Source organism: Lutjanus erythropterus, chromosome 4 (assembly GCF_056507025.1).
Source record: "Lutjanus erythropterus isolate fLutEry1 chromosome 4, fLutEry1.hap2, whole genome shotgun sequence".
NCBI lineage: Eukaryota > Metazoa > Chordata > Actinopteri > Lutjaniformes > Lutjanidae > Lutjanus > Lutjanus erythropterus.
Window position 1 is genome coordinate 48,295,858 of NC_139320.1, and position 12,753 is coordinate 48,308,610.

The window sequence follows — 12,753 nt, forward strand, 5'->3', positions numbered from 1 at the left end:
GACAGGGGAGGTCTACAGGCTCCCGAAGGCCCGAAATGCTGCCTTCAGAGCAGGAGACCAGGCAGGCCTGAGGACAGCTAGGACCAACCTGTCCCGCAGCATCAGGAAGGCTAAGAGGCAGTTCTCCAAGAGGATAGCCCATTGTTTCAGCAACAGCAGAGACTCAGAGCCTGTGGTGGGGGTCACAGACCATGATGGACTATCAGCCCTCACCACAGACCTGCAACAGCTCCACCTCCCTGCTGAACGAGATGAACCAGTTCCTCGCTCGGTTTGAGAAGGACAACAGCGTGTCTGCTCAGAAGTAATGTGGGCCGTGACTGGGAGACGGTGGAGTAACCTGAACAGCGGAGTGACATGCTGTTCTTGGCTGATTGAAAACCAGACGTACCACTGTGTTGTGGATCAACTGCTAAGTTTTGAATGTGCATACAGGGAGGCCTGCCAGTAAAGAGTAGCAGTAATCAATGTGTGATATTACGAGAGTCTGAAGGAGTCTGAGGAGTTGTACTGCATGTTCAGACAGGTTGGGTCTTATCTTCCTGATGTTGAACAGGGAAAAACCTGCACAACTGACAAATCGAGGCCACATGGACCTTGAAGTTTAGTTGGTCAATCATGACGCCCAAGTTCTGGGCAGACCTTGTAGGTGTAAGCTGGGTGGATTCAAGTTGGATATTTCTTGTTGTATAGAGGAACTGGCTGAGATGACAGGGAATTTTTGGAGAGGTTGATCTGAAGGTCGCGTTCTGCTGAGATATCAGCTAGACATGACGAGATGCAAGTGAAGACTGTGTGGTCTTCCAGAGGGAATGGCAAGAAGAATTGGGTATCATCGGCATGGCAATGGTATGAAAAATCATGGGAAGTATGCCACCAAGTGAAATGTTATATACTGAGAAGAGAAGAGGGCCAAGGACTGACCCTTGAGGAACTCCTGTGGATAAATTGTGCAGTTCAGAAACGTCTCCCCTCCAAGATACTCTACATATATCTCTGACAGGTACGATATGAATGAGCAGAGGGCAGAACCTGAGATTCCAAGCTCAGTGAGTGAGGAGAGGAGGATTTGGTAGTTAACCGTCAAATGCAGCTGACAGATGTAACAGCAGTGGATCTGAGGGCTGACCAGCAGCTCTAGTTGAATGCAATGATTCTGTTACTGACAGGAGGGCAGTTTCAGTAGACTGACCCTGTTTAAAGGCTTATTCAGGTCATACAGGTTGTTCTCGGAAAGGAATGCAGATACTTGATTAAAGATGAGTGTGAATTTTTGAGCAGCGAGGTGATGAGAGCTTGCTTGAATGCGGCAGGGAACACGCCTGTTTTAAGTGAGGAGTCGATGACACGACTTGTTCTGATAGTAGGTGGTCTTGGCAGTTTTTCATCTGGTGGAAAATTATTTAATCAGGGATAAAAAGGGTTAGCAATACCCTAAAGACCCCGTCAGAACTCCTTTTTTTAAAAAAAGCATTGGTAAGCTTTCTGGTTTGACAAATTTATTAAGGTAGGTTTTTTCTTTCCATCGATCCCCAGAGTAAAGAAGTAAATTCCTTCACAAGCTTCAGAATTCAAAGAGTGCAAAAGTTGCAGTATTTTGCCATTGGTTGTTTGGTTCAACCACTGTCCAGTCCTGTTGCTCTTAACATCCTGTTAAAATAAAATAAATGGGAAGGACACTGGGAGCCTTTGGTTATTCTCCCATTCATTAGCTGTAAGCAACACAGTATCATAAAGCTTAATAAACCTGCAGGTCCATCATGACAGTATCATATTTTGCCTTGCCATGGTGTGAAAAGTAAGGCTACACTTAACAATTATTGTAATAGTGGAGTAATCTATTATTTTCCCAATTAATCAGTTATTAATTGCTGGTTTTAACATTTCAGAAAATGCTCAGGATGACGTCCTCGAATTTCTGGTTTTACTCAACCCCAAGGTTTACACTCATAGAAGAGAAAAGAAACCCCAACATACTCACATTTAAGGGGCTGATATCAAAGATTTTTTACTGCCTTTCTTTAAAATACTCAAAATTAGCAAACAGATTCTCAAAATAATTGTTAATAAATTTAATAATGGATTAATTGTTGCTGCTATAGTGAAAAGTACACACGTCATTCTGTGGTCAAATTAGCAACAACACATGGAACATCTGCTCAGACTGTCAAAATCAAGTTTGCAGAGGAACACTTCTTTTCTTCTTAGTTATACGATTTCTATGATTTTCTCATCATACACAGACAGGAAAACGGAACTGAAAACATAACAAGGATATAAAGACTAGAAAAAAAAATATATATACATGGTTAACTAGTTCATGTGTACATGTTGATCAATATAGAAATAAATTTTACAAAATTTACACTTTGCTGCTATTTCATTTAAAAAAAATATAAACTAACAATATAAGTGTGTTCATCTCTTAGTCTGGTATTTATCATGACAGATAATGTAGTTTGGAAGTCAAAGGTCAAAATTACAGCTCATGGCCGTTCTAGTAGTGATGGAATTTTTTGACCTGCACAATTTCTAGTCTGTGGATGAAATACATATAACAAATAACTACAGAGACAAGAATCAAATATAGATCACTTTATTTTATTGTCTATTATCCATGAATTGTGTATGTTTGTGAAACAGACATGGAAACACACTCGGTACATAAAGATACAGTTTATATACTTTGTGAATTTCCAAGGTACTTCGGTCAGGTGCATTTTTTGAATTATGCTGTCATGAAGGATGCCCTGGGGACTGACCAAACCTCACTCAACCTGCAAAACAAAGAAAAGTCATAGTTAAGACTAGGGATGCTCCAATACCTATACCAGCATCAGGTATCGGTCCGATACTGTCATCATGTATTTGTACTCATTAAATTACTCCAATACCCCATACCACGTCACCAAAAGTAGGTGCTTAGCACAAGCAAACATCTAAGAACAAACACGACGCAGAGTTGAGGGTGTTTGCTGATGCTTACTCTCTTTTTTGGTCACATTGTCATCATCAGCGAGGGAGTCGCTGTCCTCAACATCATCCATTAATGAGTGCAGTGACTTTGGAAACTGTCCCTAAAATTTCATGTAAGTCCTTGTAAAACTGAACGGACCGGTAGACCGCAGGCAGCCGCTGTCCAATAAGTCCTAGTTGAACTAGTTGAATGTTTCCGCTAATTAATCCGAAGACGAAGAAAAAAACACAGCTGCCACCAGTGTGTAACCCTCTTTTCTTCATAAGAAGATGCTACAACTTCAGCAAAAATGATTTGTTACATTTAGAAAGTGAGCATCTAATGAAAATGAAACGTTTTTAAAATTACTGCAAGAACTTTAATGGCATTATTAAGTACTCATATTGGTATTCAGCATTGGCAAGTACCGAAATGTAAGTACTTGTTGTAAAAGAAGTGGTATCGGTGCATCCCTAGTTAAGACTGACCATCTACATCAGTTGTTGTGATTTTAATATTTTTAAATACCCTTGAATTATTGGTTGATTTCCAAAGTGTTCTACATACTTCTGGGAGTGACTGACCAATTTAAGACAAAACTTTTTGGTTGGGCTTAAATGTTGCAGGTTTTTCAGACATTAAATGACTTTTGTAAGACATGTTGCTTTACTTGTGTGTGTTATTAGAGATTGTTACCTGAAAGACAAGGGAAGCTGTATTCTGTCTTAGCCTGGTCATCTGGGAGGAAAAACAAGAAGTAGAAGAGAGAAAAACAAAAACAAAGAAGAGCAAACACATTAAAACTTGTAGTATTCAGAAGTACTACTAAGGATCAGAGTTTCTGTAAATGAACTTTAGAGAGGACTACAGTAGAGTATCTGACTTACTTGGCTGGTAGTAGTCATAGATCTTGACCACGGCTGGCTTCAGGTTCTGCACTGGGAGCTCCTGTATGAGATCCAGACTGTGGTTGATGGGTATGTCCTTTCCCAGCTGTTGGAGAAAAAACAGATGCTGCGATCAGTAACAAGTGTGGAGAAAATCATCTGCTGTTTGTCACTGTGAATTCTTCTCACCTCCTGTATGTACACGAGAACGTGATCGTCCTTTTGTTCAACCCGATCCACCAGCAGAGCACCTTTGAGCTGTGAGGAGAGGAGAGTCAGCTGGGTCGTCCATCAACAACACATGGAAACTTTTCCATATAAGTTACTGTAAGAACTCACTTTCTTCAAAGACTTGGGGTCTGGGACAAATCCAGACAGCATTTTGATGTCCAGGATCACCATGTTTGTGCTGCTCTCCTTTCCACTATAGCTGTGATGTAACCACATAAATGTAATGTCACTCAGTGAGATTTCATCCCGTCTTTTACAGCTCTACTAGTTGTTCGCAGACACTTTTTAATATGAGGTTTTGGAAGAGCTTCATATACAGTTAAGATATGTTTGAGATGATTATTAACTACTAAAACATGTTTATTCACCAAAAGTTACTTAGTCCAGCGGGTAGATACAGATAATTGTATTTCTGTCATGTGAATCAAGTTGCAGAAGTGATTTTAAAAAGTTACTTACAGGGACTTCATTTTCAGAGTGACTTTGGGTCTTTTGCTGCAGTCGGCCTCTGATTTGACCGTCACACTGAGAGTGGTGGCATCAGCAGGAGTTGGGATGTTGTAGTGCACAGAAATCTGGGAAAGAGGAACACAAGGAAAAGTTAATATTCATACAACCCTTCAGTCACCCCTTCTTCTTGCTCTGGCAAATGGAGTCACTGACTATTGCTTTGGAGGAAAATGTTTGCAGGTTTTTATCATGGGGGCATGAGAGCATAATGTTTCACTTTATGCTGATGACATGTTGTTGTTTATACCTGACCCTTTCTTAACACTTGAAAACTCCTGCACTTTCTTGAGAGTTTGGTGAAATGCTTGGATACATGGTTAATCTTAAAAAAAAGGAACTAATGTCAAGTGGAGATGAGACAAGATGACCCTAGATTAAAGCAAAAGAAAAAAAATAGAAATCAGAATCACACATATCTATAAAAAAGTTTATAAAGTTAACTATACTTTTTCCCAAATTGAAATAAGACCAGTGCAGTGCAGCGTTGGGAACCTGTGCCCATTTGAAATGAGCTCCTGGTATTGTTGCTTGCAGCGTTGTTGGGGGTTGTGCCCATTAAGAGCTCACAACCATTCAGAACGGACAGATTGCTTCAGAACCACACATCCAATTGACTTCACACTCAACAGAGCACTCCCTTGGGTTTTCAGCAACAGACCCACCAAGTGTGCAGTTGATTGGATGAATGGTTCTCAACATATGCAAAGGACAGTCATACACACAGACATATATACCAACAATCAGAAAAAGATCCTCTGCTTTATAGTTAGATGCTGCTGTTATACTGCCATCTATTGGTCAAATGGCACAAAACTTTCATGGTCACTCAGACATCATATCTACACATGACCACCAAATGGAGTAGCAAAAAACAGATTTCAACAAAATTCAAAATGAGGGGAAACTGATTTAGACACAAATGGGCTTTGCTTATCTGAATGGATTCATCTGGACCCACAGAGGAACTTCATTTCTGGTTTAAAAGTTAGATGCCAAAACTTAAAGCTGCACTGCAACAACACTGCACATCCTTTGGTCCTCCGTTAGATGATGATGGGATCTGATGCCTCTCTCTTTCGGTGGAACTTTAAACACAGTTAAAAAATATTTTCTAAATTTCTATACCTATTTCAGTATCTCCCAATCTTTTTAACAAAACCCTTTTACAATAATTTAAATAGAAATATTTAACCCTTTATTTGGAACAAGAAACAACCTTACAACTAATAATACAGGGGCCCCTAAAATTAGAGGTAAGGAACTTATAAACTTTCTGTATTATTACAAGTAACAGTGTCGTGTTGTGTTTGTGGTGGTGTATGTACAGTAGATCAAAGAAAAACAGGAAGAGTTGCAGTGACTACTGACCTGCACTGAAGCACATGCAGTGCCCTTCACCTCCAGGTGGTGTTTTCCTGTCACGTCCTTCAACACCTCCTCCTGGTAGAGCAGTTTGTTGTCCTGATTCACATCAAATGTCAGCTGGCTGCTGGGAGACTGGACTGTTACTGAGCTTGCACCGTCCGGACTGAACACCAGAGTGGAGTAGAGAGCCAGAGCCTGAAGAGCCACCACTGTGTCCTACAACACACACACACACACACACGCACGCACACACACACACACACACACACGCACACACACACACACACACACACACACACACACACACACACACACACACACACAAAATAACAAATACTTTATGTGCTTAAATAAAGGTTTGGTGTTGATTTTCATACAGACAGTAATTGCGTTCTGTAAGTAAAGACAATTACATTTTAAAGCTCAGATGGTCAACATATGTTGACGGGCTGTAACACTGCTGCTCTCCTTGCTGTGGTTAATTCACTGACATTAAATTGTTGATGTATTGAGTAATGTTTGTAGACTGTAGAATTTTTCGGATAAACTGATTGAGAAAATTCTGTTTTTATGTAAACATAAACAGTTAAAAGCCCCATTGAATAAGCTGAAAAATACATTGTCACAAAGAAGAAAATAGGGCATTTTGGACGTTGTCTGGACTGTACCTGTGTGGAGGAGAAGCCTCCATAGTGGTTCTGCTGCCGTGTGAGCCACCTGACGATGCGGGTGGTGTAGCCCAGGTCTTCAGCAGTAGGAGAGGCACTGAGTTTAGCGAGCAGCACGTAGGAGCTGATCTCCACTGACAGAGGGGCCGATGTGTCTGCTGCAGTCTGAGACCAGTGGAGGAAACCTCCTACAAACAGAACAAAAGGGACAAGGTAAGCTTACATTCACAGTAATGAAGCCAAAATGATTTCCTTTAGGAGGATGACTCGCCTTCCTGTATGGCAACTGTGTCCAGGTGCTTCAGCAGGTGAGCACGGGCCTCCATGTCTCCTGCAAGGGTGAAGACGTACGCCAGCAGAGCTGTGGTGTAGGTGTTGCTGAGGTCATTGATGGACTCATTGAGGCAAGACATGCTGCTCTTTATCACTGGATCCTGTAACAAATACAATGAACACAGAATAAATAATCTCAGGACTAAACTGACTTCAATGAATGGAGGTAATATTACTAAACAACAGCACACACTGTGAACCTCACAATGTGAGGACATCTGTACCATTAATCTGAATGATAAAGTGGTAGCAAAGCAACTACCAACACAGACCAACAGCTAAAGATCAGAGATGCCAAGATTGACCTGGCAGAGGCTTGGCAGGATGGACTGTACCTGTGGTTTTGTTTGTGACTGCCAATGTACTACTACTAAAAGCAGGAAGAATGCAATGTAGGGGATCCAAAGTGGATCCTACCTGCAGACCCTTAATAGATGATATAACTGATGAATCATTCCCTGTCCTCCCATGTCAATTACTCGTACTGTGTTTTGTGCTTCTGTGTCCTCTGGGACGGGTTGTAACCAAATGACATTTCGTTGTACTTGTTGTAATGACAAATAAAGGCATCTAAGTCTATCTAAGTCTAAGTCTAAGAAACACACTGGATCCTAAGATCACTGGAGAAGATGGTTCAAGTGAAAGCAATGGGGAGACTGTGCAGCAAATTCATGTTCAGATAGCTTGGTGTTCCCCCCACTTTCAGCTTGCTCAACCTGCAAAGCCAGAGTGCTACAGGTGGTGGAATAATTCAAAGCCACTAAGTCAAGAGCGAGTGTGGCAGGAAGCCTCAGGAAACAGGGAAGGACACTGATAAGTACTCAAAACATTAGTAGACTGGTGGGGTGGTCTGTCAAGGATGGCTAGGACTTGAAGATTATAATGCCAAGAGATGAAGCAAAACCAGAGTCAAGGGCAAGAGAGGACCTGTGGTGCAGAGGGTCCCAAAGGCGCCTGAAAAGACCCACTGCCTCAAAACTGTAGAACTTGTTTACCAAGGACAGTTGATGCAGTAAGACCAGACACTCAAATGATCCATGTCCTGGAAAAAACTTTGGGTCACTGACCAGGGCAAGCTGACCTTCCTCCTGTGTGCTGTGGCTGACCTCTTGCCAACTCAAAACAACCTAAAGATCTGGGGCAGAGGAGAAGGCCCATCCTGCAAACAGTGAGGAGCAAGATCTTACTGGCAACGTCACATCTTGACTGGACGTCTCAGAGGACCATTAGAAGACCGATACAGGTGGAAGCATGGCAAGGTCCTTACAGAAGCTGCAAATGGACGCAGCCTCAGGGGTAAAAGCCCAGGTAACTGAGACCAGCTCATTATGCTTGAGGTTGACTGCAGTTGGAACACTTTTGCAAGTGAACACCAACTTAGTCTTCTCTGCCCCACTACAGCGAGGTGTACAGCTTAAATGGCCAAATGCTTGTGACCTTGAGATACCTACTGAAGATGGAGAAGGTTTCCCAACAATGTAAATATTCTGACCACCCAAGTGTGCCATCAAGAGGAGCAACCTGGAGCTAGAGTTGGGAGATATGTTAAAATTTTCAAGCAATCATCGTCTGCCCATCCATGGGCCACCTCCTCTCGTCCTCTCCAGTTTCAGCTGGGAGATGTGCACAAGAAGCGACTTCACTATGTTACACATGCTGCGTACGTTCACTACGTGCAATAAACAAAATAAAGGCACAAAATGTCTAGAAACTACATGTTCAAAAGCATAAAAAGAGAAGCTCTTCATACAGCATACTGCTTGAAACGTCACACTAATAAAGTTTTATCCAGAAGCTCTTTTGGTGTGTGGATGTTTTGTGATCCAGCACTCAACCCACTGGGCCTCAGGGATGTGTGTCCTTCTTTTATAGTGTTTTTTAGAAAGTCGATGTTCGCACACTTATTTTCCATTTTAAACAGAGAAATAAAACCGCACACCATCTGAATTCAAGTTTCTCTCTTTTACTGAACTAAGACGACCGTACTTGGCTCGTTAACTCCTCAGAAAACACACTTAATTCAAACTCGACAGAAAAACATGGAAAAGTCACTTAAACCATCTTTGTTAGTCTTTCCATTCTTCCAACAATCACCAACTCTGGTTTGGTCAAAATAAATCCTCAATTCACCGCATGGAAAGAACGTAAAGAGTCTGACTCTGCAGGCTGTGTTCCTCTCACCCGTCACCCAGCTTAGCTCACTCATGGTTGGCTGAATGGGTGTGTACTGTGCTGCTGGATGAGAGCGCGTTGCTGTCAATCTGAAGAATATTACATTAGCAGAATAACATGACAAATATTGATCAGCCAAAAGAAAAGCGATTGGTGATGGATTCAGCCCATCGTCGATAGACAATATAGTTGTTCAATTGCCCAACCCTACTTGGCGCACGCTATTTTAAGCAGGTCTTGCAGTTTGTGCTCTTAGCAAAATATACTTGATGTTTATTTCGCTTGAAAGTTAAATGTTTAAAAAAAGTAGACCAACTTCTGTATTGTCAGAACAGCATGAGCTCTTTGTAGTGCAGGGAATCTACTCACATTTAGAGAATTATTCATCTCCAAGAAAGCAGCAGTGATGTAAGCAGTGAGAGTCACTTCATCAGAGACACCACCCTGTAGACAGGAAGCATCATACACACATTATCATCACTGTACATATGATTCACTAAAGTCAATTTGAGAACTGCTTGCAGGCTGATTGCAAATGGAGGTGTCCAGTTTCACAAATGACTGTCACTCAGAAATTGCAGATGAATTTGTCAGGGCTCTCATAGGCTCATGCATTAATCCTGTTAAATCTCTTTTCAGTAATGTGAGAGGGAACTATTTAATCATTCTTAATAAATGGGCCCCAAAATGGATTAAGTTACTCCTGAGCCATGAATGAAAGTGGAGCTGATGGTGCAGTGAAAATGGACATGTCTAACCTTAAATACTTTCAGTTATCATCATGTTATTTAACTTCCAACTTACCTTCATTCTGTTGTTGAAGAGTTTACCTGACTGTTCAAAACAGCCATTTTCTCGTTGTTTTTGCACCAGCCAAGACTTAGACTCTTCCAACTTTTCTGGATCGATGTAGATGAACTCTTGTGCTTTGGCAAAAGATCTCACCACAAAAGCAGTCAGCCTGAGGAAATTAAAACAGAGTTTACACCTTAACTGACAAAAAAGACAACAAAGCATTTGATCTAAACAATATATCAAATTTCACTTTAAGGTCAACTAAGCTTATTCAGAGCTTAAAGGGACAGAATTTAAATACGTTAAATACGTATTTTTCCCTGTCCTGTCCATATTGTTCCCATCCTGTACTGCTATTTATCCATCTATTTTTTTGGTCTGATTTGCAGAGTTTTGATATGGAGTTCAGTATAATGGGACTAAATGGCACTCAGCTTGTGGTGCTCAAAGCACTAGGGGGGTGTACCTCATTGACTAAGACAGATTCGCTACAAATCCCGATACATGTTCAATGTATGATGATTCAATACATCATAGAAATTTTTAAATAGCCAATGATTCAGTTCGATACGATTCAGCTCTGTCACGATACGACATGATGTAATACAAGACAATGCAGTGTGTCAGTCTTTACATTTTGATTCGATTAATGCTACATTTGTAGAGTGATGTTAGTGTCAAAAAAACATGCTGATAGTTTTACTAAATATAGTAACAGTAGAGACAGAGAAGAAGAGACATTACAGTGGTGTTAACATCTTATTATGAGTCTCATATGTAAATTAAATCCTGTAGCCTAAATGAGAATCTGTGAACAACTTTAAAACTGTTTAAAATATCAGTATTGTTGCAGTAAGGTGATCTGCTGCTCTGTTTCATATTCAGAGTGCTGTGGTTCAGATCAGTGTGGAGGAACAGTGAAGTGTTTTCTGCTCTCACAGTCACATGACGTCTCTGAGGTCAGACTCGTGTCTCTGTTCTCTGCTGTCAGACACGTTTTGCATAAATGATCTGCAGCAGAGTTTCTCATCTTTCTTATAAAAGCCAAACTTATTCAACACTTGCACGTTATGAATGTTTTGTGTGAGCGCAGCAGCAGGCGTCCAGCGAGAGCGGTTCACGCAGAGGCAGGGGGAGAAAGACAATGGTGGAAACTTATAGTGGCAGCTCCTTGATGCCAAAAATGAAACATGCACATCCTAATTAGATGTATTGATACGCTAGGGCTGCGTCGATTTGTTTCTGATTCATGCTGTCTGAACCGAGGCACTCGTATCTTGCACATTAAAGTCTGATGCATCAGATGCATGAGTGAATTGAATCCCAAAAAATATGTTTGAAAAATTACAAAACACTGTTGCTGTCCAAAAATCATGGCCTGGTTGCTCAAGATAATAATTGTTGTGAACAGTTTCATGTGGGAACTACTTTCTTTCCACAGTAGAATCTACTGGAATTACTCTAGAATCTACGGAACTACTTTCTTTCCTAGTAGGTAAAAAGTTGTTCCTACATGAAATTGCTTGCAACAAGGTCTGTGGGTTTTCTTAAGTAACGTTTTGAAACGTTTTCAATTTGTCACATCTCTTTTTTTGGTGCTTTGATTACCAAAACCCAAGGGGCCATTTAGTCTCATTATACTGGAGAAAAGACAGACATCTCCATGGCCGATATCTCAAAAAAACTCAGCAACTCACAACAAAAAACCTACATGAGTAAATAGCACTACAGACAGGATGGATGTGATTTTAATTGTGAACTGTCCCTTTAAGTACGTTTCTTTTAATGTCATGACCTGACATTGTAAATGTTGTACACCATGTACAAATACTTATTCTTTGTGGATGACTGATCAGTGATGTTCTCACCAAGTGTTCCCTTCTCCTGCTCCAAATGTGCTGTAAGGACCGTTGTGATGTTTGTAGTTCAGCTGTCTCTGGTAGCCTGTATAACAACAGAAACACACTTATTAGAGCATCAACAACACACACGATCATGTGATCAGAGCCACATTTGTTTATGTCTCTGTAAGTTTGAATGTACAGACATAAATAATTTTCTGCCTTTATTGGTGAGCTGACAGTCTGAAAAGAAAGGAGGGGGGGGGGTGAAAGTGTTCCTGGTGTCCTAGAGGTTAAAGCAGCACTGTCACATGATTATGTACAACAGATCATCTGTTTATATTTTGTGTAGCCAGCACAGAGTATGTCAATTATTGGAAACATTTGGGACGGTCTAAGTACACAAGTCAACAATATATAAAGCATATAGCATGGTCTTTTTTGGACATTTTAATGTGGAAATGTTACATATTATTCCTTTGAACGTTTCTTTCTTAGCTGCAATATAAAACCAACAGACACTCACCACTAGTCAGGAAATTGGTTGCCTTTTCCTTGATGACTGGGGTCAGCTGCTGTGTGTTTTTCAGGTACTGGAGGATGTAAATGTTGGGGGCCAGAAGCGCCATGTTCTGCTCACCACATCCATATGGCATCTTCAGCAGCCCATCCAGGTTCCTCATGGCTCGGCCCAGAATGTCACCTGCACAAAAACACCGACTCAGTGAGACCAAACATTAACTAACCTGACCTTTAATTTATAAATAGATTTGAAAGACAAAGATATTCAAAATGTGTGTTCTTATACCTTCTGACGATATTTTCTTATCCCACCAGAATCAAGTTTAATATGCTGATATAAATATATGTAAATATTAATATGTATCTATTTCCATTGTATTTTCCTCCAGTACACTAAGCCAGATTGTGATTTGTCTTCAGATCTGATAAATACTGGTACTTTTCATGTGAAGTAACATGACAAAAATTGTGTA

General features: G+C 40.8%; 1 protein-coding gene across 2 annotated transcripts in view; it reads right to left on the reverse strand.

Moving 5' to 3' along the window:
- Nucleotides 1-3,623: 3,623 nt before the first annotated feature.
- Nucleotides 3,624-12,753, reverse strand: part of LOC146329265 (alpha-2-macroglobulin-like) — a 28,241-nt gene continuing 19,111 nt past the window's right edge. For both annotated transcript variants that reach the window (XM_084718200.1, XM_084718201.1), the window contains exons 24-35: nucleotides 12,285-12,461; nucleotides 11,786-11,861; nucleotides 9,927-10,083; nucleotides 9,492-9,566; nucleotides 6,889-7,051; nucleotides 6,618-6,805; nucleotides 5,953-6,165; nucleotides 4,534-4,649; nucleotides 4,183-4,273; nucleotides 4,033-4,101; nucleotides 3,844-3,949; nucleotides 3,624-3,694 (exon numbers count right to left, since the gene is read on the reverse strand). In XM_084718200.1, coding sequence (XP_084574326.1) covers nucleotides 3,639-3,694; nucleotides 3,844-3,949; nucleotides 4,033-4,101; nucleotides 4,183-4,273; nucleotides 4,534-4,649; nucleotides 5,953-6,165; nucleotides 6,618-6,805; nucleotides 6,889-7,051; nucleotides 9,492-9,566; nucleotides 9,927-10,083; nucleotides 11,786-11,861; nucleotides 12,285-12,461 — 1,487 coding nt within the window. In that variant the 3' untranslated portion in view covers nucleotides 3,624-3,638. The remainder of the gene's footprint in view (nucleotides 3,695-3,843; nucleotides 3,950-4,032; nucleotides 4,102-4,182; nucleotides 4,274-4,533; nucleotides 4,650-5,952; nucleotides 6,166-6,617; nucleotides 6,806-6,888; nucleotides 7,052-9,491; nucleotides 9,567-9,926; nucleotides 10,084-11,785; nucleotides 11,862-12,284; nucleotides 12,462-12,753) is intronic.